This window comes from Pleuronectes platessa, chromosome 11, assembly GCF_947347685.1.
Source record: "Pleuronectes platessa chromosome 11, fPlePla1.1, whole genome shotgun sequence".
Lineage (NCBI taxonomy): Eukaryota > Metazoa > Chordata > Actinopteri > Pleuronectiformes > Pleuronectidae > Pleuronectes > Pleuronectes platessa.
The window spans coordinates 1,592,512-1,618,760 of NC_070636.1; the positions used below are offsets into that span (position 1 = coordinate 1,592,512).

At 47.2% G+C, this 26,249-nt stretch overlaps 2 protein-coding genes across 2 annotated transcripts in view; one reads left to right on the forward strand and one right to left on the reverse strand.

Annotated features, from left to right (window-relative positions):
- LOC128450900 (E3 ubiquitin-protein ligase TRIM35) overlaps window positions 1–26,249 on the reverse strand; it is a 454,970-nt gene that overhangs the window by 237,045 nt on the left and 191,676 nt on the right. The window lies entirely within an intron of this gene.
- Window positions 1–26,249, forward strand: part of LOC128450984 (uncharacterized) — a 62,041-nt gene that overhangs the window by 870 nt on the left and 34,922 nt on the right. The window contains exons 5-50 of the mRNA XM_053434753.1: window positions 547–746; window positions 2,369–2,469; window positions 3,471–3,563; window positions 4,866–4,979; window positions 5,196–5,333; window positions 6,467–6,631; window positions 6,835–6,947; window positions 7,340–7,508; window positions 7,789–7,885; window positions 7,980–8,179; window positions 8,433–8,597; window positions 9,180–9,320; window positions 9,416–9,517; window positions 9,634–9,807; window positions 9,909–10,082; window positions 10,227–14,189; window positions 14,605–14,739; window positions 14,951–15,076; window positions 15,545–15,738; window positions 16,007–16,076; window positions 16,265–16,365; window positions 16,451–16,571; window positions 16,648–16,947; window positions 17,301–17,896; window positions 17,992–18,147; window positions 18,383–18,533; window positions 18,679–18,837; window positions 19,082–19,249; window positions 19,334–19,435; window positions 19,526–19,726; window positions 19,811–20,018; window positions 20,132–20,244; window positions 20,358–20,560; window positions 20,651–20,758; window positions 21,079–21,358; window positions 21,475–21,804; window positions 21,913–22,242; window positions 22,335–22,634; window positions 23,225–23,452; window positions 23,638–23,754; window positions 23,993–24,319; window positions 24,480–24,824; window positions 24,983–25,161; window positions 25,279–25,495; window positions 25,593–25,691; window positions 25,911–26,075. Coding sequence (XP_053290728.1) covers window positions 547–746; window positions 2,369–2,469; window positions 3,471–3,563; window positions 4,866–4,979; window positions 5,196–5,333; window positions 6,467–6,631; window positions 6,835–6,947; window positions 7,340–7,508; window positions 7,789–7,885; window positions 7,980–8,179; window positions 8,433–8,597; window positions 9,180–9,320; window positions 9,416–9,517; window positions 9,634–9,807; window positions 9,909–10,082; window positions 10,227–14,189; window positions 14,605–14,739; window positions 14,951–15,076; window positions 15,545–15,738; window positions 16,007–16,076; window positions 16,265–16,365; window positions 16,451–16,571; window positions 16,648–16,947; window positions 17,301–17,896; window positions 17,992–18,147; window positions 18,383–18,533; window positions 18,679–18,837; window positions 19,082–19,249; window positions 19,334–19,435; window positions 19,526–19,726; window positions 19,811–20,018; window positions 20,132–20,244; window positions 20,358–20,560; window positions 20,651–20,758; window positions 21,079–21,358; window positions 21,475–21,804; window positions 21,913–22,242; window positions 22,335–22,634; window positions 23,225–23,452; window positions 23,638–23,754; window positions 23,993–24,319; window positions 24,480–24,824; window positions 24,983–25,161; window positions 25,279–25,495; window positions 25,593–25,691; window positions 25,911–26,075 — 12,238 coding nt within the window. The remainder of the gene's footprint in view (window positions 1–546; window positions 747–2,368; window positions 2,470–3,470; window positions 3,564–4,865; window positions 4,980–5,195; window positions 5,334–6,466; window positions 6,632–6,834; window positions 6,948–7,339; window positions 7,509–7,788; window positions 7,886–7,979; window positions 8,180–8,432; window positions 8,598–9,179; window positions 9,321–9,415; window positions 9,518–9,633; window positions 9,808–9,908; window positions 10,083–10,226; window positions 14,190–14,604; window positions 14,740–14,950; window positions 15,077–15,544; window positions 15,739–16,006; window positions 16,077–16,264; window positions 16,366–16,450; window positions 16,572–16,647; window positions 16,948–17,300; window positions 17,897–17,991; window positions 18,148–18,382; window positions 18,534–18,678; window positions 18,838–19,081; window positions 19,250–19,333; window positions 19,436–19,525; window positions 19,727–19,810; window positions 20,019–20,131; window positions 20,245–20,357; window positions 20,561–20,650; window positions 20,759–21,078; window positions 21,359–21,474; window positions 21,805–21,912; window positions 22,243–22,334; window positions 22,635–23,224; window positions 23,453–23,637; window positions 23,755–23,992; window positions 24,320–24,479; window positions 24,825–24,982; window positions 25,162–25,278; window positions 25,496–25,592; window positions 25,692–25,910; window positions 26,076–26,249) is intronic.

Here is a 26,249-nt window from a genome sequence, read left to right on the forward strand (position 1 = left end):
AGAAGTCGAATTCAAATCACAGCCTGTCAATAAACAAGTGTCTGGATCGCCCCCCCCCCCCCTCCCCCTCCCCCTTTTGGCTGGCTGCAGTAGAGGCCATGAACCCCGCCTCCTCCGTGTTAGCGCATGGGACATGGACTAAACTCCAAAGGGAAAATACAGTTTTTTCTGTTATGTTGGGTATAGTTCTTCTCGCACTGATTCATAGTCAAGCCTTCGTGTTTTCTGTGAGGAGACTGAGTGACGATTGGTCGAGGGCGTGTAGTGATTGACAGCTGAGCCTGACTCATGATTGGTCGACGGGACGAAGAAACCTCGTTACTGCAGCTCTACTCAAAATGACCTCATCAGTGCAAGACGGCATCTATTTGTACAGTTTGTTGTTTAAATGTGTTGTGTGGGGTTGATATAAAACACACAACTGACATAAACTCAAATTAATAATTGTTAGCATTCATATCTTTAGTTCACTCTTTGAAGTCATCTCCCAGGGATCAAGTTATACTAAAGAGTTCCCTGATTGGCCTGATGGTTTGTTTCCCTCAGAGCCGGCTGCTCACTCAACGTGAAGGACTTCAAGTCCAGCTGGCGGAGCGGGGTGGTGTTCCTGGCCATCCTCTACGCCCTGCGGCCCGACCTGGTGGATCTGTCCCGAGCCAGGACCCGAAGCAACAGGCAGAACCTGGAGGAGGCGTTCCGCATCGCAGAGAGGGAGCTGAGGATCCCCCGACTGCTGGAGCCCGATGGTGAGTCACCGAACTCTGTTTAGAACCAGCCAGTGCAAAAACAACCATGTGACAGAGGAGCTGATAATAGTAGAGGGTCGGGTCTCACTTTGCTGAACCAGAACCCAACAGGCTGTTCCGACACATCTTTTCCCTTCACTGTATATGTAAAAGTACATGTTCGTTGTTGTAATACAGTACTATAGTACTACACAAAGTATATCACGAAGGAACGCAAACATAATCCTCAAATCAGATTCTTGCAGTGTTCCTCTGTCGCCTCCGTCTTCCTGTCACTTAACTTTCATGATGTTTAGTGAACAGACAAAGATCAAAGTTTTAAAAGTTTTCTGACTGGTCCGTACCACCAGTGCGGGGGGGGGGGGGGTTGACCCGGACGTGCAGGTGTGATTAGTACAACCGGCTGTTAAAGGTGGATTCATACAAATGTAACGCACCAGGTCCACGTTGTCACATTGTGGGAGTTTCACTCTTGGCATGAAATTAATAACAACGCTTTATGTTTTGTGAGTCAATGAGTTTGTACTTGTTTCCACTCGCACACATTTTTCAACGTGTTCAAAAACATATCACACTGAGGACAATAATTAAAACATCTCACACAGTATCATCAGTACTCATCAGTATCACGGATTTACTTTTTATACACGAGTGAAAGAATACTCTTGTTACCTTGAAGCTGAGACCGAAACCGTGAAATCCACAATCCCATAAAATCCAAATACAGGCCCACGGTCAGTTTCTCACAAGCTGGTGAATGACGGCTGGAGGGAAAACATGTGCACCGGAAAAAAAAGAGCCAAATTCGTGTTATCTCAAAAATACATTTTAGTCCACAATCCTGAATCAGATTACAGGATGACGCAACTGTGGTGCAGTTGAAATCTCATTACTTTACTAACGTAAAAAAACATGTCTTTTATTTCAATATGCACGTGTACATCACAAAGTTGTTATTCTATTTAAACTAAATACAAAGTGTATGTTTTATAGATGTTTCACCAAGTGTCCATAACGTGATATTGGTCAAATCCTTACAGAATAATCAGGCCGGTGTAAAAGTTGGTTTACTTTGCTTCTTGTGGATAATAACCCAGAAAACTGCATGACCCCACAACACATCAAGTTTGTGTTGATGCAGAAACATTTGAACAAGCCTCAGAGTTTTGAAATCACATGTTCTGGTTCACTTGTTGTGATGCCGTCCTCCCACAATCTGTTTTCTACAGTCGCACCTACTTTTCTTTTTCCAAAACACGACTCCTCTGCCTTCTCTCGGTGGCGTTCAGTCATTAATTGACGCGTCGCCCTGTGAGTCTGTTGTGCTGAGCGTGGCTGAGGGATGTGGCAGAGCCGAGCCCAGCGAGCTGGAGGGCAGGATGACGTCCTGACAGTCTGCTGACTCCCTCGCTGTGTGTTGATATAAAACCCTGCTCCACTCCGCTCTGCTTGTTAACTCGTTAGCAGACTTTAATCGTCCCTTTAAAAGAGGCAGGAGCTACACCTCCATTCCTCAGATTCCAGTTCTGCAGCTTCAGGAGCGTGCCCGTGCGTTAGTCAGCAGCTTTGACAGGAGCATGTTATTGTGAGGCTGATCATGGACGACTGTGATGTGGATGCAGATGTGGACGTTCGAGACCCGGACGAGAAGTCCATCATGACCTACGTGGCCCAGTTCCTGCAGTACTCCAGGGAGCTGCCGCCGGCCGAGGACGAGACGCAGGTCGGTGTCTTCACTTCACTACACTACACCTACACACACATTAAGCAGCTCAGCAGGTTCATCTGAGGCGACAGGAAGGTTTTCATGTCAGTGCAACAGGCTTGTGTAGTGTTTGTGTCTCCAGCTGTTTAACCAATGATTTGTGTAGTGTCAACAATTAGGATGTGATTCAGTTCTGCTCGGGAAACAAGGACTCGCTGTCTGGAAGGTTTCGACTCTTCACATTCCCCAGTCTGAAACTTTCACAACTTTCTTTCTCTGTGAAGTCGTTAAAATAATAAATAATAATAAATATAGACTATACGCATAACCCATATGCAAACAAGTTGAAATGAAGACCTTTATATTCTAAGCAGATTTTCACTCTGACACTAGATGCCTGTTGTGGTTTCTTCTTTTTCACTGTTGTTCTTTACAGAGAATTTTCACTGTTGTGTAAAGTCAGTGTTTGAGTGAAAGATGAAATGTTACACACGTTCATCATCTCACACACGTCTCGGGCATGAATCATTTTATTCATCAAAGAGTCGTTTTAAATGTAGAATCTAGTCGCAGGCAGTTTTTTCTCAGTAGAACAGTCAGATGATTGTTTTTTAACAGACTCCTTGTCTGTGCTGTCTGTGATGATCCTCTCACAACTCTTCTCCCCCTGGTGCAATGTTACTTTTATTTACACTCTTGTTTTTGTTTTTGCAACTTTTTTTCCAAATATATTCAGAAACAGGTCTAAAACTGATGAGTCACACATAGAGAGGAGTTACAGCCTGGAGAGCTGCTTCAGTGTTGATGTAGTGAATATGATATGATATGAATATGATGATCACGACCGTTCCTTATATTTAAAAGTCCTGTGTCTCTGTTTACTTTAGTTCTCTCCTTCACTTCCCTTCATCCCTTCTTTATCTGTCTCTCTCTCCACAGTGACTTTGTGTTGGGATCTATTTTCTCGGCCTCATGTTGTTTCCTCTCGTTTCTCTTCTCTGTCTCTTCTTTCCTCGCAGACACAATATCTGATCACTCCTCCTAAAGTTCCTTCTCCCATCAACCTGCCTGTTCACTACACTCCTGCTATTTCTGCGTCTCCTCTGCGACAGGTAGCGTTTCATCTCCTCAGGTTTCACACATCTACTCACCTTCTGAGAGCCAGTGACACGTTGTAAAAAATGATTCATATCAGCAGAGAGTTTACTGTGAAATCATAAATATCTTGGCAATACTGACATTTCTGTCTTTTTTGGTCTATATAAGGGAAAGACATCGATACAAAACTATTAAAAAAAAATAAACTAAAATAATTAATTAACAAATAAAAAGTCAACAATGCTTCGAGGAAGTTTAAAACAGCAAATCTGTTTCTGGACTTGTTTTTCTGTGTGTCCTCTCTGCCGGTGCCACACCCCCTGTCACAGCCTCAGGATTTAAGATAACAATGTTTTTGTTCGGGCACCGTGTTGCCTGCTTGTTTTGAAACCAGCAGCCTTCGGCTCTGATGCGTCACACAATTCAGCCACCACGATACTTACCAATAAACAACTTAACATTTTATTTGTGACGATCAAATTCCTTGAAGAGACGCCAGGAAAGTTGTCTATTGCGATGGCCCGGCAGCTACTTCAACAAAGAAGCTCCGCATGCCGAAAGCCAAGATTACTTTAAATCACATGGTGATCAGAGCAGGACCGATCATGCACAATTGAACTAGTTTGCCCTGTTGTCCTGGAAGAAATCCAAACCCACAGAGAGGGCGTGTGCCTGATCCTCCCATGACATGAATCCAGCTCTCATGGGGCCACGGCAGAGCAGAGATGTCCCTCCTGCAGGTTCGGCCTGTCGCAGGACACCAGACGGATCCGTCCCTGGGACCGAGACACCTGTCGGCTCGGGTTTCTCACAGGATATCAGAATGTTCTTATGTAGCTGCAGGAGACATTTGAGGTTTGAGCCACGCTCACTGTTCCTCCTGCAGTGATTGTGCAACATGGTTTGCACCGTGCACGGCTCAGAAAGTATCAGGCACAGAAACGTCTTCAGCTTTAATGCTTCCACAGTTTGTTTATGTGCAGGTTGTCGACCTCACCTCATCATCTGGATTGACAGAAAGTAGGACGAGACTAAAGGTCATGAGTGTTAAACTACTGTGTTACCAAAACAGCCTTTTGTGTGTGTCGCTCCGCTCTACACACAAGACGTGTTGTTCTCTGGGACGCAGCTCGTGACTGCAGTCGGTGCCTTGTGGAAAATCACTTTTGCTTAATTGTTTTTACTGAATTTTCGAACTATAACCAGATTTGATCAAATCATTTTAGCTCCAAAGACAGAGTTGTAGCTCTGGACAGAGTAGAGCAGATGTTTGTGTCACGTCTTCAGTCAGTAACTGTTTCTGTCTGTGCTGCCAGGCGACTCCTGATCGCAAGGCCCAGGAAGTGACGCTCTGGTTGGTTCAGGCCTACGACGAGCTGCTGGAGGGGTGGGACTCCACCGAGGGCGAGAGCTACTCAGAGAGATACCACGTACGTCTCCATCAAGATACATGATCCACAACTCTGTCAATAACCAATGTGAAATACATGTGGAATTACAAATGCTGATAAAACATTGTATACCTCTATGAAGAGCTGTATTCTGCTGCTTTGATTTACATCAGCGTCATTCTGCAGCTGCATTAGAGTGAAACCACCAAACTCCAGGTCTGAGTGGAGCTGACCATGTTCCTCTCCGTCTCTCAGGTGTTTCAGACGTTTCTGGTGTCGTTCAATGAGCAGCGCCGACCCATCATGCCTCTGCTGACGGCCATGAGACGCACCCCGAAGCTGAGTGATGAGCAGAGGAACCTGAGAGAGGCCTGGGACACCCTCACTGAGAAGGTCAGGGCCACTCCGGGGAAAACTGGGAAGCTATCCATCTATCTATCATCTATTTTTCTATCTATCTATCTATCTATCTATCCATCTATCTATCTATCCATCTATCATATATTTTTCTATCTATCTATCTATCCATCTATCCATCTATCTATCTATCATCTATCCATCTATCATCTATCTATCTATCCATCTATCATCTATCCATCTATCTATCTATCTATCTATCCATCTATCCATCTATCATCTATCTATCTATCCATCTATCCATCTATCATCTATCTATCTATCCATCTATCATCTATTTTTCTATCTATTTATCTATCCATCTATCTATCTATCATCTACCCATCTCTCCATCTATCATCTATCCATCTATCCATCTATCCATCTATCATCTATTTTTCTATCTATCTATCTATCCATCTATCATCTATCCATCTATCCATCTATCTATCCATCTATCCATCTATCATCTATTTTTCTATCTATCTATCTATCTATCCGTCTATCCATCTATCATCTATCCAGCTATCCATCTATCCATCTATCATCTATTTTTCTATCTATCTATCTATCCATCTATCTATCTATCATCTATCCATCTATCCATCTATCCATCTATCCATCTATCCATCTATCTATCTATCTATCTATCATCTATCCATCTATCCATCCATCCATCTATCTATCTATCTATCCATCTATCCATCTATCCATCTATCCATCTATCCATCTATCTATCTATCATCTATCCATCTATCCATCCATCCATCTATCTATCTATCTATCCATCTATCCATCTATCCATCTATCCATCTATCCATCTATCTATCTATCATCTATCCATCTATCCATCCATCCATCTATCTATCTATCTATCCATCTATCCATCTATCCATCTATCCATCTATCTATCTATCTATCTATCTATCTATCATCTATCCATCTATCCATCCATCCATCTATCTATCCATCTATCCATCAATCCATCCATCTATCTATCCGTCTGTCTTTCTCTGTCTTTCTCTGTTTCTCTCTGTCATTATATTCTTATATATACAGTATAAATGTATTTTGTATGCAGTTTGAATGACTCATTTTTACTTCTCTCTCTCTCGCTCTGTGTTTTTCAGCTTCGTGAATATAGAATCGAGCTGGACATGGGTCTCCCCCCCCCACTGGACGCGGTGGCCCGCTGGCTGCTGAAGGCCGAGGGGGCTCTGGCCGAGGAGCAGGGCGACCCTCAGGACCACGGCCGAGCTGCCGACGAAGCCCGAGAGAAACAGGAGCTGCTCAAAGTGAATATGAGCTTCAACCTTTTAATGTCTGTGACTTCTAGATAAACAGTGAGAGAGAATTAACAAACCCCAGGTTCCTCAGGACAGGTTTTCACTGGGGAGGATAGAATAACCAGTGCAGTTCACTCCCTGTTCAGAGAATGTGTTGAGCGATGCAGACTGTGATGAACTTGTGGATGTGAACGATCTGAATGTCTCTGCAGGTTTGTCTGGAGGAGATGCCGCAGCAGCTGAAGACCTTCCAGTCCTTCCAGAACCTGGACGAGTACGGAAACATGATGGTTCCTGCAGACAAGATCGACGAGCTGAAGAGGAGGTGAGGGTTCTCTCTGTTTATATGATATAATTACATATTAAACATATTTGGCAATGATTCCCAAGATCTTATCAAACATTTATGTGAAATGGAGGCAAAAATCCAAATCTTCTGTAAAGTGCAAACACAGATTCCAATATGTCTGTTAAAACGATAAATTAGACGAGCTCAAATCAATTTTTACGAAACAAAAAATATATATTAACACAACAAGTTACTTGATAATGTTGTGATACATTTATAAGCTACTTAATTTAGCAACTTTGGTCATTTCAAGTTCTAGAATAATACGTTCACCTTGTCAAACCTTGGTCTCTTTTATTCATTCTCATCTTTCAGTATTTAAGTCTAAACACTTGATTTTAACCTGTGCACGTGGATGTTCTCACCAGGTTCACCGGTGTGAGAGTGACCGCTAAGTACCACGGCATCAAGCTGGAGTACCGGGAGCACCGCCACACCGTTCTGGATCTGTTGGGTCGGATCAGGACCAAGCTCCTTGTCTGGAAGAGACCTTTCATTTCTCCAGAGGCCGTCCGGGTGCTGCTGCAGGAATGGCATGTGAGTGGAGACCGTTCAGATTCAGCATCTTCAAAACACAATGTGGTCTGGAGCCATGTTGGAGCTTCACATCATTTCAGTCAGAATTTATTAAATGCAGTTTAATGCAGATGTTGATTCCAGAGGTTTGATCCACTCGACTTTGATGTTCACTGAGTTATTTTGGTCACAGCCGTGGTCTTTCCCCATTAGAATAATAAAGTTCCTCTGTCAGTTTTTCACCTAATTATCCACGATTGTTGTTTCTCCTTTGTGTGAATTCATCTTTATTTGAACTCAGGAGCTGATCAACAGACAGGAGCTAAGTTCTCTGTTGGAAGCAGCTCTTCATAAGCTGAAGCAGATTTCTGAGAAATATTCAAGCAAATCTGCTCTCGGTGAGTTTCCTCATATCCTTCATCTGAGGATCTAACTGATTCCACTGAAGATCAGACCAGTTCATGGGTGTTTGTTCTTCTTTCTGCTCCTCAGCTGCAGATTATACCCACGTCAGTCAGCAGGTGAAGCAGCTGGAGGAGGACACCGCCCTGGTTCTGGAGGAGGTGACCACAGTGAAGAGCACCATGGGCCGGGTCCTGTCCGCCTGGGACTCGTACAGCGACAGCCTCAGCTCCCTGCAGGCCTGGCTTCAGCAGAGCTCTGCAGCACTGAGCCCGGGCCACAGACCAGCGGTACCGTGCATATAAAGACATCGTAGAACATGTGCAGCGATGCTAATTCTTGTTTTCTCTTGATTAAAGTTGTATTTATTCAAGGAGCTGGTTCGACAGCTAGCTCCACCCACTACAACTCAACCAATGAGATTATTTCTGCCTCCAGCGCCGTTCTGCTTTAGGACAGACATTTGGAAATCTAATAAGATAGAGCAAAACACTCTTTTCATACAAAAATCGATATTTAAATTGATGTATTTGTGATTTCCAGGTGTCGTCTGAAACTCTGGCCGAGTGGGGCTCCCGACAGGCCCACTTGAACGAGGTGGGCAACTTCCTGGTCGAGTCCACAGACCCTCAGACCAGCAGGAGTCTGGTGGAGGAGCTGCGCCGGCTCAACATGAACTGGGCCCAGTTCGTCAAGGAAAACACTTTTGTAAGTTACCGAACAGGGAAAACCTGGTTAGTGAGAAGCAGTGACTCTATTTGTTTTGCTGATGAATGATTGAAACACGCACTTGCTTTTCAGGTCAGTTGTGCTGACCTGAAAAGCTTGTACTGTGTTCCACTCTCTGTTACACTGTTTGTCCATTTCCTTCTCTGTGTTGGCCCAGTTCCTTCTGTGTCTATCTGTTCTAGCGAGCACTGACAGCAGATGTCTCATGGCTCTGGAATTAAAGGTGTAATTTGGCCATTGTTATATGTATTCTCACGGTGTAATTTAAGGGAGTGACCTCAAGTTTAAAGTGCTGCTCCACCTCTTATTTTCAATGCGAGGCCTCTTTGCTTTTCATAACAATGAGTTATTAAAACAACTTTCGTCGATGGCTCAGTCAGAGAAACTATTCATTTAGAACAATGTGGTATTATGTGTCATTAAAATAACAATAACAATGACCAAAGATTAAAAGTTACATAAAAACACGTAATACGCCCCGTTGGTTTGTATGGTAAAAGCAAGAAATCCCATTTTGTCTTTCACATTATTAAGTTTTTGGTTTTCTCTCTGTTAAAATAGGACAACGTGTCTGAGCCCAGCGCCGACGTCCAGACCAGATCCCAGGACCCGCAGGCTCTGATCAGAGAAGCCACTCTGGTTCTCAAAGAGCCTCTGGAGGCGATGGCCGGCCCTTTGCGCACCTACAGAAAAAGAATACAGGTAGGAGCCAATCATTGCTCCTCATGCACACTGTTGTTTACTGGGAATGACGACAGTATCTCTGTAGAATGAACTGTTTGCTCTCTTCCCTTCAGTTCATCATAAGGAGGCTCAAAGAAGTGGATCTGGAGGTTCTTGCTCCCTCCCCAGAATGTTCAGCAGATCAGATCCAGAAGTTGAAGTTTGCTTTACCTGACGTATGAATGATTTATTTCTATAACCTTCAATCGGGTGTTTTTGTAGCATACGTCTGTTTAATCTCTTTCACTACATGTGTACTGACAACAGTGTACGTTTGTTGAAATGTGGCCAGGTGATCCAGACCCTGTTTGAGGTGGATCAGGTGTGTGTGGAGCTGCAGCACAGTGTGTCGGGTCTGGACAGTCGACTGGCTGAGCTCCTGCACTGGGAGACGGAGGCCAGGGAGCTTTACCAGCTGCTGAGGGCCGCACAGCGACAGCAGCGGGGCCAGGACCCAAGAGCCAGGGTAAGACATCTGAGACATGATGTTTCTCTCACTTCTTTATGATATGCTCATGTTACATTAACTAACATATTCAAACAGTTGGTAACCTTTTATTCCTCCAGGCCCTGATTTCCCGTGGTCTGCAGCTGGAGGGGCAGGTGGTGACGGAGGAACAGGACCTGCAGGTGGTGGTGATGACCAATCAGAAGAGCTCTCCCATCCGGTACCTCCATGCCTCCGCTATGCAGGACAGAGTGCGGGCGGCGGTTGCTCAGTCTCAGGCCAGTGGACTTTTTGTAAACTGACTTCACAAGCCGCAAGTTTTTCATGTTTTGTTCTTATGGGAACAGGAAAAGAAAACCTAGAGAAGCACGGCAAAGAAAAAATGAACATAATATTAAGAGATTGTCAGGTTTTCAAATGTGTGATTTCAATTCCAGGAGGCTGTTGGCATGCTGAGCAGCCTGGGAGCCAGAAGAGACCGAAGCAGCAGCCCCCCAGAAGGAATTCCTCCATCAAAAGTCTTCATCCAGGCTAAAGATAAGCCTCGACATCTGAGACAGCCGGACACCAGACAACCATCCCAGCAGCCAGAGACAAACGTAGTTCCTCGTCAGTCTCACGAAACCTTTATTCCAAAGATAGTGGTGCAGGAATACAAAGAGGTAAAGACGCCTTCTCCTCCAATGCCATACACATATGCACAAGCTTTGATGCAGACCAGGACAAAGTCGCCGCCAGAGGGCCGGGCTGAAGCGTGGTCGACAACTGTTCTGCCGAAACAACAGCAGTCTCAGGAACAACGGTTCATGACGCAGCAGCAGCAGCAAGAGGAAGAGCTTAACAGACAAAAGGAAAAAGAAATTCAACAGCAAGAACTCAAGCAGCAGCAAACAGTGGAACAGCAGGAGCTGAGGCCAACACAACAAAAGCAAAAAAAAAAGCAACAGCAACCGATAGAAAAACATCAATATCAAGTTCAGCAGCAGGTGGTAACTTGTGTACAGGTCGAAACACAAGTCAAACAGCCACGTGTACAGAAGGCCCCTATAAGCTCCTCTGAGGTTAAAAGCAGGAAGACTCAGGCCATGAAGAACCGGCCCTGGCTACAGAAACCAGTCTCAGGGGAGACTGGTCAGGACTCTGGTCAGGACCAAACTGAAGGTTCACAGCCTAAGTCAGAAAAACAAATGCCATCAGTAGAAATTGTTCCTCAGCAAACAGGAGTTCCCAAGTCTCAACCTGAGGCAAATGCAAAGGCTTCTAATCAATCTCAGCAACAGCAGAAAGAGAAAGCACCACAAACTCAGATAATGTTTCAGCAGCAGCCAGAACAACGTCAAGATCAGCAACAACAGGAACCACTTAAACAACCACAACAACCACAGCCTACCTTAAAACAGACACAACCAGATTTCGATGCCAAGGCTAAATCCGAGACTGTAGCTGTGGCTCAACCTCTCCCACAATCTAAGGTAAAACCCCAAACTATGTTTCAGGCTACATCTCAGACAGTAGTCCAACTACAGTCAACAAGTGTGTCCCAAACTACTACAGACTACCAGCACCCACCGGAGACCATGTCTCAAACCAGAATGAGCCAAGTTCAGTCACAGACACAAGTCATTCCACCGCCCCAAGGCCCTGTGAAGACACAGTCATTGATCCAGCCACAGACGCAGACACCGACACAGCTTCAGTCCCAGGCTCTGTCCCAAACATGCATCCCAGCTGAACCTCAGTTTGGTATCCTTGGTCCACCTGTAGCTCAAGTGCAAACATGGGCTCAAGTCAGATCGGTTTCCCCTGTGCAGGCTCCAGTACAGGGCAAAATGCAGCCTCCTGTGCCCTTCCAGTTTCAACTTCATAGTCATCCACAGTTTTGGGCCCCTGTCAGGCCCCCCTCCCCTAGATCACCTTCACAGGTCCAGCCTCAAATGCACACTCAAGCAATTGGTGATGCTCAAATCCATGCCCAGTCAACAGCCTATCCTCAAGCCTATCCACAGACCATGGCTCATCCTCATGCCCATCCTCAGTCCATGGCCCATCCTCAGTCAATGGGGGCCCATCCTCAAACTCATCCTCAGCCAAAGGCCCATCCTCAAGCCCATCCTCAGTCCATGGCCCATCCTCAAACTCAACCTCAATCCATGGCCCATTCTCAGTCAATGGGGGCCCATCCTCAAACTCATCCTCAGCCAAAGACCCATCCTCAAGCCCATCCTCAGTCCATGGCCCATCCTCAAGCCCATCCTCAGTCCATGGCCCATCCTCAAGCCCATCCTCAGTCCATGGCCCATCCTCAAACCCATCCTCAGTCCATGGCTCATCCTCAAGCCCATCCTCAGTCCATGGCCCATCCTCAAACTCAACCTCAATCCATGGCCCATCCGCAGTCAATGGGGGCCCATCCTCAAACTCATCCTCAGCCAAAGACCCATCCTCAAGCCCATCCTCAGTCCATGGCCCATCCTCAAGCCCATCCTCAGTCCATGGCCCATCCTCAAGCCCATCCACAGTCAATGGCCCATCCTCAAACCCATCCTCAGTCTAAGGCCCATCCTCAAACCCATGGCCAGGGTAAAACCCATATTCAGTCGATGGTCTGGCAAAGTCAGGCTGAATCTTTGACTCAACATCAAACCCAGGCTCAACATGTTGTCCAGCCTCAGGTTCATTCTCAGTATTCTGCTCAACCACCAGCCCAGCTGCCAGGACAAATCCTGCAGGGCCAGCATCAGGCTTGGACTCAAGTCAGAGCCTCATCTCCTATATCTGTCCAGCATCCTCAGGCTCAGCCTCAGCTGTTTCCACAGGGTTACCCCCAGGCACGATCTCCATCCCAGCAGTGGACACACAAACACGAACTACAAAATCAAGCCTTTAACCAGCAGAGACATCCCATTCCTCAACCATACGTTCAGCAAATAGATCAAGCTTCACAGGCTCAGGCCTATTCAACAGTTCAGGTTCCACCACAGTGGATCCAAACTGGGCCCCAGCAAGGACCTCAGATAAGGACCCCTGGGTATTCTCACATGGGGCAATCATATACTCATCCAGAAAGACAGCCACAAACACAACACCAAGCCTTGGCTCAAACACAACCCCAGATGAGGCCCCAAAGTCCTATGCAGCAACAGATGAGAGCTTATAATATTGCTCAGACACAAGGTCAAGTACAGCCGCAAATTTGTGTTCGCCAGCGCCAGCCTCATCCACAGTCTCCCTCTCAGCAATGTTCACAGGTGCAGCATCAGCCTGAATCTCAGCATCATCCTCAGACGCAAATTCAAATACCTCAACAATCACAAGCACAGCCAACCCATCCTCAGTTTCCTTCACAGCCCCAGGTCCAGACAAAGCTGCAGGCTTCATCCCAAACACTCATTCACACACAGCCACCGGTACAAGCAGATCCCCAAGCTCAGACTCAGCAGCCTCAGCTCAATGTTCAGTTCCAGGAGCCTCCTCCACAACCTAAACATCAGACCCAGCTCCAGCCACAGCTGAAAATTCAGTCAGCAGCTCAACCAAAAGGTGAAATGCCTTCACAACCGAAGCCTCATGACCAGTTAGCCCCACAACCAGAGGCTCAATCCACAACTCAAACTAAGACTGGATCACTGCCTCAATCTGTACCTGAGCCCCAGTTGTCACCACAACCCAGAGTTCAGTTACCAACCACACCCAAGGATGGATCCCCTCCACAGTCCAAGTCACAGGCCCATACAGCACCACAACCTGAGGCTCAAATACCTACTCAACCGAAGGTTCAATCACAAAGCCAACCTAGGACTGCATCAAAGCCACAACATGTACCTGAGCCCCAGTGGCCAGTACAGCCCACAGTACAGCTACCAACCACACCAGAGGATGGTTCCCCTCCACGGTCCAAGTCCCAGGCCCATACAGCACCACAACCTGAAACTCAATCACCATCTCAAACAAAGGTTCAGTCACCAGCCCAACTCACGTCCAAGTCTATGCCACAGCCTAAACCTCAGGCACAGCCGCCACCACAGCCCCAACTTCAGGCTCAGTCACCAGCGTTACCCAAGGCCCAACCTAGCTCACATCCCAAGGTTCAATCCCCCCCACAGGCCAGACCTCAGATCCAACCACTTCCTCCACAGCCCAAAACACAACAGTCCCAAACCATTGTGCTCTCTCAGGTCAATGTGCTTCCTCAGTCCCAGGCTGAGTCACCTGACCTCATCAAACCCCCGGCGCTGGCTCAGGCCCCCCCACAGGCTTACACAGAGGCTTACGCCAAGGCCCAGGCGTTGGCCAGAAACGGCTTTGAGGAGGCGAAGCACTGCCTGCAGGAGCACATCCTGGAAGCCATCAACGTCTTCAGAGACAAACGCATATCAGCCGAACAGGTGTCAGTGAAAGAGGTAAATCTAACTTCTGATGTTTCCTCCTGATTCTATATCATTCTTTATTAGTGCTGCTCTGATACACAGCCCTCCAGTAGACTGTATATAAACATGGTCAACAAGATGACTCTCCCAAAAGTGAGGACAAAATATGGTATATTTTGGCTACATTTCTGGATAGTGAGAGGAGTGGAGACTTGTCGTCCATCTTTATATACAGTCTAGAGGATCTGTAGTTTAAACAATGAACCCAGTTCATACGTTTGTTGTTTTCAACTCAGTGACTGGTTTGACAGAAATCTGAAAATACACACGAGAAGATTGATGATTTAATAACTTTAAATAAATGCATGTATTCCTCTTATCATATGTGTAAATGAACCAAATTGCAAGAAGCCATTTTGCAACTGCCTGATATGCCTTTCTCCTTCAGGAGACCCTGAGGACCTTGGACCCAGAGTTGCTGGAGGAGTTCCTGAGAGCAGCCAAGGGTATGGAGGCCTTTTGTACCCCCCCACAGCTCAGAGACATGGAGTTCTTCACCCAGTCCGTCAGATCTCAGTGGGAGGTGAGACACAATCTCTTAATGCGTGAAATATTAGTGTGTGTTCACATGTGTTAGTTACAATGAGGCTTCATCGTGTTCTTTGAGGTTCAAATGTGTCATATTCGATCTCATTCATGTCTTTAAAGCATAAATGTACAAAGATCTTGTTTTCCCAACTGTGCCCTAACATGTCCCATGTTTTATTTTGAATTTGTCTCATGATATGTCCCAGGCCGTGAGAGCTGAGATCTCAGGCTTTTTGCCTCAAATACAGTTTGAAGTAAGAAGGAGAGACTTTAACTCAGCTGCTGGTCAGTGTGAGATGCACTTAAGCTCCCGATTAGACAAAGAAATCCAGGTAGTTGATTTACTAGAACTAAGGTGGAGGTGTGCGTCGGTGGATGGGTGTTCTGTAAACTTACCTGCTCTACCTGCCTAACCTTTCTTTCCTGCTCCTTCTTTGTTTGCTTCCGAGGAGAGTGACGGTGAGACTTGGTGACTTTGTTCTGGTTCCTCTTTAAGAGACTGCTGCTTTTGTTGGGGTTTGTCGAGAATAACTTACAACACGATTCAGTATCTTGGGCAAGAAACTTTTTTGTAGTTGTATGAGAACAATAAGAATAAAATAAAAACAGCATTCTTTCACTTTTTGTTGGGGTCGGCTTTTGCAATGACTCTCAAGCTGTCATGGAAAAATATAAATAAAAAATGTGATTAGATTAGATTGTGCACCAGTGCAAAAATGATATTGTGACTTTGTTTATGGATGGAATGTTAGTCCTCTGGCTGTAAAAGCAGTAATAACCAAGCTCCCTGTTCTCAACAGGCTTGTTTTGCAGCGGATGGCAGCTTTGCCCAGGCGGGGCAGCACCTCCAGGCCCTGAAGGAGCTGTGCGACACCCTGAGCCCGGAGGACGCTCACCGCCTCGCCCAGACGCAGCTGAGGGAGTGTGAGAAGAGGCTGGCGGCCATCCAGCACCAGTTCAGCGGAGAACAAGACGCTCCACTCCCTGATCCCAGGTGTGTTATCAGAGTCAAATATGTTTTCCTGAACAGCAGGCGGGGATGGCAGATTGTTAATATGACCTACTAAAATGAATGTTTTAAGATTAAGATGAGTTTGTGTGTTTCTGCTTTTCCTTTTATACAAACAGAGACATTTTGTGATGCTTTCTTTCCATTACGCCCTTGAAACTTCAAGCGTCAGACTTTCATCTTCCACTTGCGGCTGTTCCGCAATTGAGATTAAAATGTTTTGAAGAAAACCGTCCTTGTTTCCTCTTCACAGGATCCCTGTTGCCTTCAGTGAAGATGTGACCACACAAGAGGAGCACGAGATACCTCAAGTCTCAGCTGAGGTATGACTCACTCCCTTTGAAACCTCACATTCCCAAGACTCAACCTAATTAGAGCTCCTCGAAAAACTTGTTATTTCCAGTGAATGTTTTCAGTCCAATTTTCCAGGAACAAGCGTTTCACATTTTCTTGTTATAAACATTTATACCTGGAAGCAGTGAAGCGATAAGATGCTGCTCATCTTTCCCAGGTTTCCCAGGTGACAGTGAAGACAGTCAGTGTGGAGAGGAGGGAGGTTGAGAAGCAGACGTCAGTGGAGGAGGACGTCAGCAGGAAGGAGGCGTTAGAGAGGTACGCCTTGATAACTCAACGTACATCATACTATTTGGATTCTCTGTGTCTAACTTGATGTTTTTACTTGTATTAAATTTGACAGATATGAGAATTGTAAGAGGACCCTACAAGCCCAGCTTTCTAAAAACGAGCAGATCCTCAAGGACATCCCCTCGGACTCCGTCTCTCTGAAGGGCTTACACACCCGTCTGCAGGAAATACAGGTGCAACACATGATTGAATGTTCTTCTTCTATATTTTTAGTCAGCATAACGTGCTAATATCTTCTTTGTCCCGCAGTTTTTGAGGCAGGAGACGGAGTCCCTGTGGTCCGAGTATGGAAACCTGTGCTCCCAGCGTTCCCAGTTGGGTGGAAACACTGGTGTGGATCAGGAGAAGACGGAGCTGCAGGAGCAGTGGCGCACGCAACAGTGTAACCTCCAGAGGAGAGGCAGCTCGCTGGGCGCTGCCCTCAGGCAGGTTGACTCCACCGAGAACCACATGGTGGACTTCACCGACCGACTGGACCGGTACCTGAGGCAGCCCAAAGACATCAGCGCCTTCACACTGGCCAACACCAACATCCTGAAAGATATCAAGGTCTGATGTCCACCACACACATCGTTCACTTGTGTTTATTCTGTCACACAAACGTTATCAATGCATCAATCGATAAATTATAAGTGACTTTTATAGTGTATACTAAGAACAATGAAACCGTACTACAACCATAAACCACGTATATAAAAGTGGAAGAGTGTCCTAAAGTGAAGGCATAGCGTCTTGACCGCCCCCTGGTGGCTGGCTGCAGTGTAGTGTTGGAAGGAAAAGTCTGAAGCAAATAGCAGAATTTTCTGGAAAGAACAAGACTTGATTCTCAACTTTGGCAGAAAAAGGAATCTCACACTTCAGTCGTCTTATCTCCCTCTGTACTTTGTCTCCCTTTACATCAGGAACTAGACGAGAACATCCAGAGTGAGCTGGACCAGCTGTCCCGTCTGGATCCCGAGTCCAGCGATCTGGACCCCAGGGACTGTTTCCCTCTGTCCCGCGAGGTCGAGACCCACAGAACCAGCCTTGATCAGCTCAGACAGCAGGTCCGCAAGAGTGAGGCCTCCGCCCGCGCCCTCGACCGATTCCTCATGTCACTACGCACTGTGGATGAAGACATCTCGGGAGTCCAAGGCGCCCCCTGCAGTGATGCAACGATACTGCAGGACGCTCGATCCAAGCTGGCTCTGATCAGGCAGAGCATCGACAGTCTGATAGAAAAGGCGCCTCAGCTGGATCTGCTGCTGCAGGGAGCCAGGCTGACGGTCACCAGGGATGGTGTCCCGGCCTCCTGCCTGGACATGGTGACGGCTCTGCTGAGGCGGCTGGAGGAGGCCGACAGTGGGCTGGCAGTTCAGCAGCAGGGGCTCGTCAAGGAGACCCAGAGTAAGTCCCTGGGCCTGAGGAAGAGGGCGCTGCTCGCAGAGCTGAGGAAGCTGCAGGATGTGATTGAAACACAAGGCCTGAAGGAGCCCAACATACCTGCAGTGCACCACAGGTGTGTGTTGTGTGACTCTATACGGATGCAACATCTTAAGTTATATCAATGAGGGTTGTCATTCTAATTTAAATGTATTATATTGTCTTTCCCAGGCTCCGTGCCCTGTCGGATCTGGAGGTCCAGCTGCAGGCCCAGCATGCCGAGCTCCAGAACCTCCGTGAACTTCAGGAGAAACAGGGAGGAGGAGAACACCTCATGCAGGAGGTGGACACGCAGTGGAAGGAGACTCACAAAGGTTTTTCTGACAGGTGCGTTCGGCAGGAGAACCAATAAATCACACAAATCACAATTAATGAAGCTTGTACGTGAATCTGACGCTTGGTGTCAGCTGAATCTGAGCTACATCTACTGACTGAGGTGAAGCTATTCTTACAATACTGTGAACAAGCTAAGGTGATGTGACAGAGGCTCGTCTTGGCCCAAAGCAGTGGACGTGTGGTCAACAGAGGCGGAGACATTAACCGTCTTTTCTTCCTCTTGCAGGAAGAAGCGTTACGCCGTCCTGCTGGAGAATCTGAAGAAGTTTCAGAGCAGCCGCAGTCACCTGAGCAACACCCTGCAGAGAGTGGAGCAGACCATCGGGGATCAGGCCTCCTACATGGGCAAAGACAACCTGCACAGAAGTATCACCAAGGTGAGTTTACAAGTTTTATGTTGTGTAGTCCAAACCACCCTGAGTGTGACGTACCAGCAGATGTGCTGACACATTGTTCAAGGAGACTGATGCTCTTTGTGCGTTCGGTTGAACTTCCCATTAACACGTGTGCACATTTCTCCAGTTCAGTGACATTAAGGAGGAGCTGACTGGTCTCAGGGAGCCTATGGAGGAGATGAGAGGAGTTTGCAAACAGCTGCAGTCTCAACTGAAGACGATCCCAGACTGCAGCGAGTCTGCGTTCGAAGCCGAGGCCGACACTCTGATGGACAACTGGCTGGACGTAAGGATCTGTGCATGAAGCGTCCCAGAGACATGAGAGAGGAACATTTGGATATTTAACTTATGTTGGCCATTTTTTATTTCTCAAATAAATGAGAAATTTTAACTTTTATACCCAATGTTTAAGAAAGTGAAAGTGATAAGAGAAGAGAAGGGGTTCCGCCCCTGTCTATATCTCACCCCTCCCCCAAGCGGACAGACGACCTTCCCTGAATGCTGTTGTTTTGTGTTTGCTGCTCGTTCAGGTGACAGAGAAGACGGACGCGTGCATGGACAACCTCAAAGTGGGACTGGAGCTGTGGGAGAAGCAGCTGATGCTGGGCGGGGAGGTGGACAACTGGGCAGGAGCCAAGCTCGCCCTGTTTGCAGCGAGCCATCCCTTCTACAACGAGAAAGACGTTCTTGCCATGAGGGTGAGATTTATGATGAGGTGAAATTCACAAGGCTGGTTTTTATTTTGAAGGACACCTTCATCTATTTCACACTTCGCTTTACAGGAGGAGATCCATGCAAATGAGGAGAACATTGAACATTTCCACAAGAAGTCAGTGGAGATCCAGGAGATGCTGCAGAGTCAGGAGGCTCCGCTGGAACTACAGGTGAACTAGAGCATTAAAAAATCTCGCTTCACAGTGTTTGTGTCCTTTTCTACGGCGTTTGTTTCAACCCTGCTCCTCCTCTCACTGCAGGTGATGGAAACCCAGCTGAGGAAGAGGATGGAGCAGGTGAAGGAGCTGTTCACAGACTGCACAGACGTGTTTGAGGAGCTGATAGCTGTGAAGAAACACCTCGCTGAGAAGATCGACGAGTGTCAGTCAACTGTTCAGAACATCCAGTGTTCTCTGAGTAAGATCGATGCTTCAGGACCGAACGTCGAGGTCCAGATACAGGTACATAGAGAAACGTTCAGAAGCTTAAATAACATGTCAGTCAGAGAAGGGAAATGTATTTTCATTATATGTTGTCTCCACCAGGATCTGGTTTCTGATCTGGAGACTCAGGAGCAACAGGCAGAGGCTGTGATGAAGGAGGTGGGTTTGGTTTCCAGTGTGGCCAGTCCCCAGGTAATGGAAGCCCTGTCTGTGGACTGCAGCCGACTGACAGAAGCCATCTCCCGCACCAAGGACATGATTCACCTGAAGAGAGAGGAACGGGACAAGGGCCTGCTCAAAGTGCTCAAAGGTCTGTGATTAAAATCGGCTGGGATTCATCTCTTGAAGCTTAATTTGTCTTCTGGGTTTTAATTTGCACTTAATACATTTTACTTGATGTAAATGGATGTGATGTTTCCTCAGATGAGAGGCAGTCCTTCGAGGAATGGTTCCAGGATTTACAGCTTTGTGTCAACGAGTGCTTCGAAAACCCTGAGAGCAAAACAGATGTGGAGACGTCTCTGCAAAGACTCACCGTGAGTGGAGGAGTGAATGATGATTTAGACGTCTATGAATCTATGTGATCTAGGTCTGATTTCTATATGAATAAAGATAGATGGGTCCTCACGGTTTCTCTTGTGTGCATCAGGCTTTCTTAAAATCCAAGGATGCAGAGCGACGTCTGGATCAGATGAAAGTTCAGCTGGAGAAAGGCAGAGAGCAGATTCCTCCCCAGCAGCTCTCTGAGCTCAGCGGCTGGATGAAGGAGCAGCAGGAGGAGGTGGGAACGTTCAGAACCCACTGCCACAACAGGCAGCAGCAGATGGAGTCACTGCTCAGTGACCTGAACAGGTGAACTCATGGATCCTCAACATTAACATGAATCAATCTCCTCTCCTGCAGTGAGAAGAGTGTAAGAGTAACATGTCGTTTGTTCTCTAGTTTACAGAAGCAGCATGACAGCTTCCGCGAGTGGCTGCAGACCAAAGAGAAACAATCTGTGGCGTCGGACAAACACAAACGTCTCCTCAAAGAGCTTCAGGATGAGAGGTGACATTAATCAGACAATCAGATCTCTAGCTTCAACGTGTAGTTAAATGAGATATAAAATTGATATGAATGCAAATCTGTGCATAACACACATACAGTGAAGGTGTTAAAACATTTTAGTGATGTGACTGATATTTAGAAATTTACAAATCTGTAGATGATGAGCTCACCATTCTTTTGAGATTCAGAATTTGAGACACATGTATAGATTACTTAATGTGATCTTGGTTTTATTCAAACTGAACTATTAGGTCACTTTACAGAAAGCCGTCTGTCCCCTCGACGTGTCTTATATACCTGTATTTCTCTCCATGTGACAGTGGTAGAGCGGAGACCCTCAGTGAGCTGTTGGCATCAGTGCGCAGACAAGGCGTCAGAGCTGAGACCCTCCTGAAAGACGGTGATAACCTGATTCAACGCTACAGAAACCTGGAGGCTCGGCTGCAGAAGGAGACCAAGGCCCAGAGCGACCTGGAGGGGGAGTGCAACAGGTTCGATACCCAGGCTGAGAGCACCAGGATCTGGATCAGAGACCTTCTGCAACCCCTCAGCTCCACCGGCAGAGACGTCCAGACGGAGGAGACAAAGTGCAAAGCACAGGTCAGTGGAGATTCAGTTGTGATTTAACCATTTGAATCCCAAAGTCCCAGAATGACCCAGATGTTAAGATTCATCCTCTGAGAAGTTTCCAATTATTTTTCATATCGTGTCCCCAGACGATCCTGAGCTCCAAACCCGAGGGAGACTCTAAGATGACCAACCTGAGAAGACAAAGCCAGAGTCTGTGTGAGCAGGAGAAGCTGGACGAGACCAGGAGACAACAGGTCCTCCAGTCGGTCAGAGAAGCAGAGGAGCAGTGGACGGCCGCCCTGCACACGGCAGAGGAGGCTCTCAACAAGGTGGAGGCACAAGCTCTGTTGGACAAAGACATGAGAGCTTTCAAAACCCAGAGTGAAAACGTCCAGTCCTGGATAAGAGACCAGGAACAGAACCTGCAGTCTGTCGGCGGACACATGCCAGTCGAGGAAAAGCTCCAGATCGCACAAGTGAGTTTAAAAGAGTGTGTGGGTCATTTGTTTTAGAGTGTGGTGGGTTATAACTTCAGGAAGGATCCAGCTGTTGTGCTCACCTAAAGAGACGTGTGTTGTTTTCAGGCGACTCTCAACTCCAAACCAGAGGGAGAGTCAAAGCTCCAGGATCTGAAGCAGCAGGGTCAGAGACTGTGTGACAAGCAGGCGATGGACGACAGCAGGAGACGAGAGGTTCAGGACGCAGTCAGTCACAGGGAGGAGCAGTGGAGGAACGTGATGGAGGCTGCAGAGGAGGCTCTCCACAAGGCGGAGGCCGACGCTGCGTCCGACAGAGAGTTTGATTCTTTCAAAACCCAAAGTGAACAGACCCAGACCTGGATGAAGGAGCAGAAGCAGAAGCTGTTGTCCCTCGGTGGACACATGCAGTGTGAGCAGAGGTTACAGGTTTCACAGGTGAGTCCGGTTTGATCACACCTGCACAATGTAGTGGAGGACGTTCTGATATCAAAAGCTTTACACCAACACCTCTGTGTCTTCTCCTTCAGGCCGCTTTGAGCGCCTCGCCCGAGGGGGAGTCGAAGGTGCTGGAGCTGAAGAGAGGAGGCGAGAGTCTGAGCGCCGGCCTGGAGCCGAGCAGGAGGTCCGAGGTGCAGCAGCTGGTGGAGAACGCGGAGCAGCAGTGGAGGATGGTGCTGCAGGCTGCAGGACAGGCCGAGCTCAGAGGTCTCTCAGACGACTTCGACACGCAGAGTAAAGACACTCAGTCGTGGATCAGGGACAGACAACAGAAGTTACAGTCTGTGGGTTGTCTCTCACCACCGGAGGAGAGATGTCTCACTGCTCAGGTCTGAACTTTGATGAGTTGACTTTGAAAAAGGTTTGGAGTATAGTTGAAGATGGACGACACTTCTCCTCTTCCTCCCACTGTCTAGAAAGGAAGCCCAAATATAGATATGAACACTGCCACGGTCAGGAGTCACGAACCACCGTTTTTTAATAAAATAAAATAACTAATACAAACCGAACTGACCAGAAACACTTGAACAAACATCAGTGTGATAAGAACGACCTGAAACGACAGAAACCATCTTTGACAAACATTTATTTAACGTCTATTGTGATTATTTATTTTTGGTCCATGTCCCATCTGCTAACATGGAGGAGGCAGTGTTTATAACCTTTACTGCAGCCAGCCACCAGGGGGCAATCGAGACCCTATGGCTCCACTTTGGGAGTTGTCATATCGTCCATCTTCCTCTTTGATCCCATCAGTTGTGAAAATGTGAAAATATTTTCTGATGTTAGTTTTAAATCGAAACTATTTCACCCTCTCCCAGTTATTACCATACATTCTAATAATAAATAATTATAATCAGAAGTCTGAATTAAGGACTTTTTGTATTTAATGAATATGATGCTGTTTTGTTTTTTCCAGAGCGTCCTGGGCTCCAGACCCGAAGGCGACTGTCAGGTGAACAACCTGCGGCGGCGAGGCCAGAGCCTGTGTGACCACCCCGACGCAGACGAGGGCCGGAGGCTGCACGTCCAGCAGACGGTCCGGGACACGGAGGAGCAGTGGAGGGCGCTGCTGCAGGCGGCCAATCGGATCAAGGATGACGCAGACGCTCAGATCACAAAGGAGACGGGGAGGAGGAGCCTGGAGGTGAGAGGCGTCTGTTAAACCGTTATTACAGTTTAAAAATCTCTTAAAGGCCTTTTTATTAGGATCAATAAAAAGGCCTTTAAATAGAATTGAATAGTTTTAAACTCCGATCCCAGAACAATCCAAACACGTCTTCCTGAAGCGTTTTAGTCCACCTCATCACGTCAGTGTCTTTCTCTTCTCAGTTGAGAGAGTTCGATTCCCACCAGCAGGACACCAGGCGCTGGCTCGCAGACTTCCAACAGCGAGTGACCTCACTGAGCAGCAGGACCAAGGCCGAGGACAAGCTGCTCACAGCACAGGTGAGTTTTACACTACAGAGATATTATTCTTTCTAGACATTTTACTTTAAGAGCTGACAGAGCCCAGGAAAGGGAAGTGAAGGAAGTGTTAAAGTCATGCTGTGGGGTATTTACTTCTTTTTGGATTTACTCTGCCCCCTTGTGGTATCGGATCAGTCACTGCAGCTCCATGTCCCAACCACACAATAATCTTGTGCATGTTACAGATCATATTCAACCTGCTGTATTTTATCTCCAGGACATTTTGCTCTCCAAACCTGAAGGAGACTCCAAACTCCAGGAGCTGAAGAGACGAGGCCTGAGTCTGAGTGGACAGGACCTCGAGGAGCAGAAGAAGCAGGAGGTTGAGAGCAGAGTGAGAGATGCTGAGGATCAGTGGACCAGAGTCCTGCAGGAGGCCAAACAGGCTCTGGATCAGGCTGAGAAGCAGTGTGCTCTGGAGGGCCGGCGGAGGGAGTACGAGACCCTGAGAGAGAGCACCAGAGCCTGGCTGCAGGACAAGCAGCAGAGCCTGGTGTCTCTGGATGCTCAGATGGATCCAGAGCAGAAGATCATGACGGCACAGGTGAGCTGGATTCCCCCCACCATAAATATGTTTCTTCAATATATAAATGTATCACCGATATGAGTTTGGACTTCAGTCGGGATTTGAAAGTTTAAAGTATAAAGAATTCCTTTTCCTTCTGTTTATAACTTTAAATATGTTCTCTCTGACTTCCTCTCAGACCATCCTGAGCTCCAGGCCCGAGGGCGACTCCAAGCTGACCGAGCTGAGGAGACGCAGCCAGAGTCTGTCTGACCAGGAGGACCTGGAGGAGGACACGAGACATGAGGCCGAGCAGACGGTGAAAGACTCGGAGGAGCAATGGAAGACGGTTCTTCAAACAGCCGAGAACACTCTGAAGGAAGCCGAGGTCCAGTACTCGCTCTCCAGGGAAATGGAGGCCCTGTGTGCCCAGGCAGGAAGTACCAAGCGCTGGGTTGAAGATCTGCAAGAGCAGGCCGACTCCAAAGGGAAAGGCCCTCGGGGGAGTCAGGCTCAGCTGGAGGACAGGCTGAGCACAGCACAGGTGAAATATAACAAATAAAATAAGAAAAGATTCAGACCTGGCTTTTCCTACACGTTGTAAATCAGACCAGTGGACAAATGTCAGCTGAACAGCAAAATAAACATCTACGAATATACAAAATAATTATCTAATTCAAAAATGTATGATTATGTCTTCAGGTCATTTTAAGCTCCAAGTCGGACGGTGAGGCCCAAGTGACGGAGCTGAAGAGACGAGCTCAGGGTCTCTGTGAACAAACAGACCTGGAGGGGGGGAAGAAGCTGGAGGTTCAGCAGAAGGTCTCAGACATCGAGGAGCAGTGGAGGACGCTGCTTCGTTCTGCTGAAGAAACTCAGAGGTGCAGGAAGCTGCTCTCGTGATTTTATTCACATTTGAATTTGATAGATTCTGGAGGCTGATTTCAGACTGAAAATGTGATTTCTAAAGTTCTCCATCATCTTCTGATTCCTGTCAGAGAGCTGAAGGTGGTCGTGAAGCAGCTGGCGTCCTGTCGGTCCAAGCGAGGTCAGGCCGAGGCCCAACTGGCCGAGCTCCAGAAGCAGACGTCCGACCTGCCGCTCGTCTTCCCCTGGCCGGGCCTGGGCGAGCGGCGGCAGGCGGTGGAACAGGCGCAGGCCCTGCTGGACCGGAGCACGGCCCTGGCCCCCGTCCTCTCAGACGTTTGTACACGGGTAAGGAACGAAACTTCAGCTCATATGCAACAGAAAGCTGAGAATAAAATGTAACAAATGCTTTGAATGATCTTCCCTGTGCCGTGATGTCCACCAGGCTGCGAAGCTGTTTGAGGTCACACAGGACCGAGACTGGGCCGATCCGTCCTGGGCCGCAAAGGAGGAGTCGATCCCTGCTCTGCTGAAAGAGCTGATGGTGAGTCCACTGCTCTGCGGTGACAACACACAGGGAATTATACATCTTTACTCTAAAGGATTATTTGAAAAGTAGATAAATTCGTTTTTAACATCTGGTAATTTGCTCTTTGTCTTTCATGACAATGTGTTGATATCAAATGACAATGATAACAATCACAATAATAGGTAGAAGGTTTGCCTGACAGCTTGTGATAATATGAACTGCTGTTTCCTTCAGGCTGCAGAAGCTAACCTGGAGCAGGGCATCCTGACGGAGAGGCAGTGCACTCAGCTGGTGGAGCAGCATGAAGCAGCTCAGGACTGGCTGAGGGAGCATGTGAAAGGCCTGGGAGCTCCTCCAGAGGACAGACAGGGTCTGCATGGTGCTGTCAACACCCTGAAGGTCAGATACACCAACACTAACACCCTGAAGGTCAGATCTTTGGGGCTGATGAATTGTCCAAAATATTTATTAAATTAGCAGTGATTCCTAGATGAATTTGTTATTAAAGCCTTATGACAAAGAAATATAATTCACTCTTGATATTTTACAGTTTGACCAGTAACCCTATTAAAA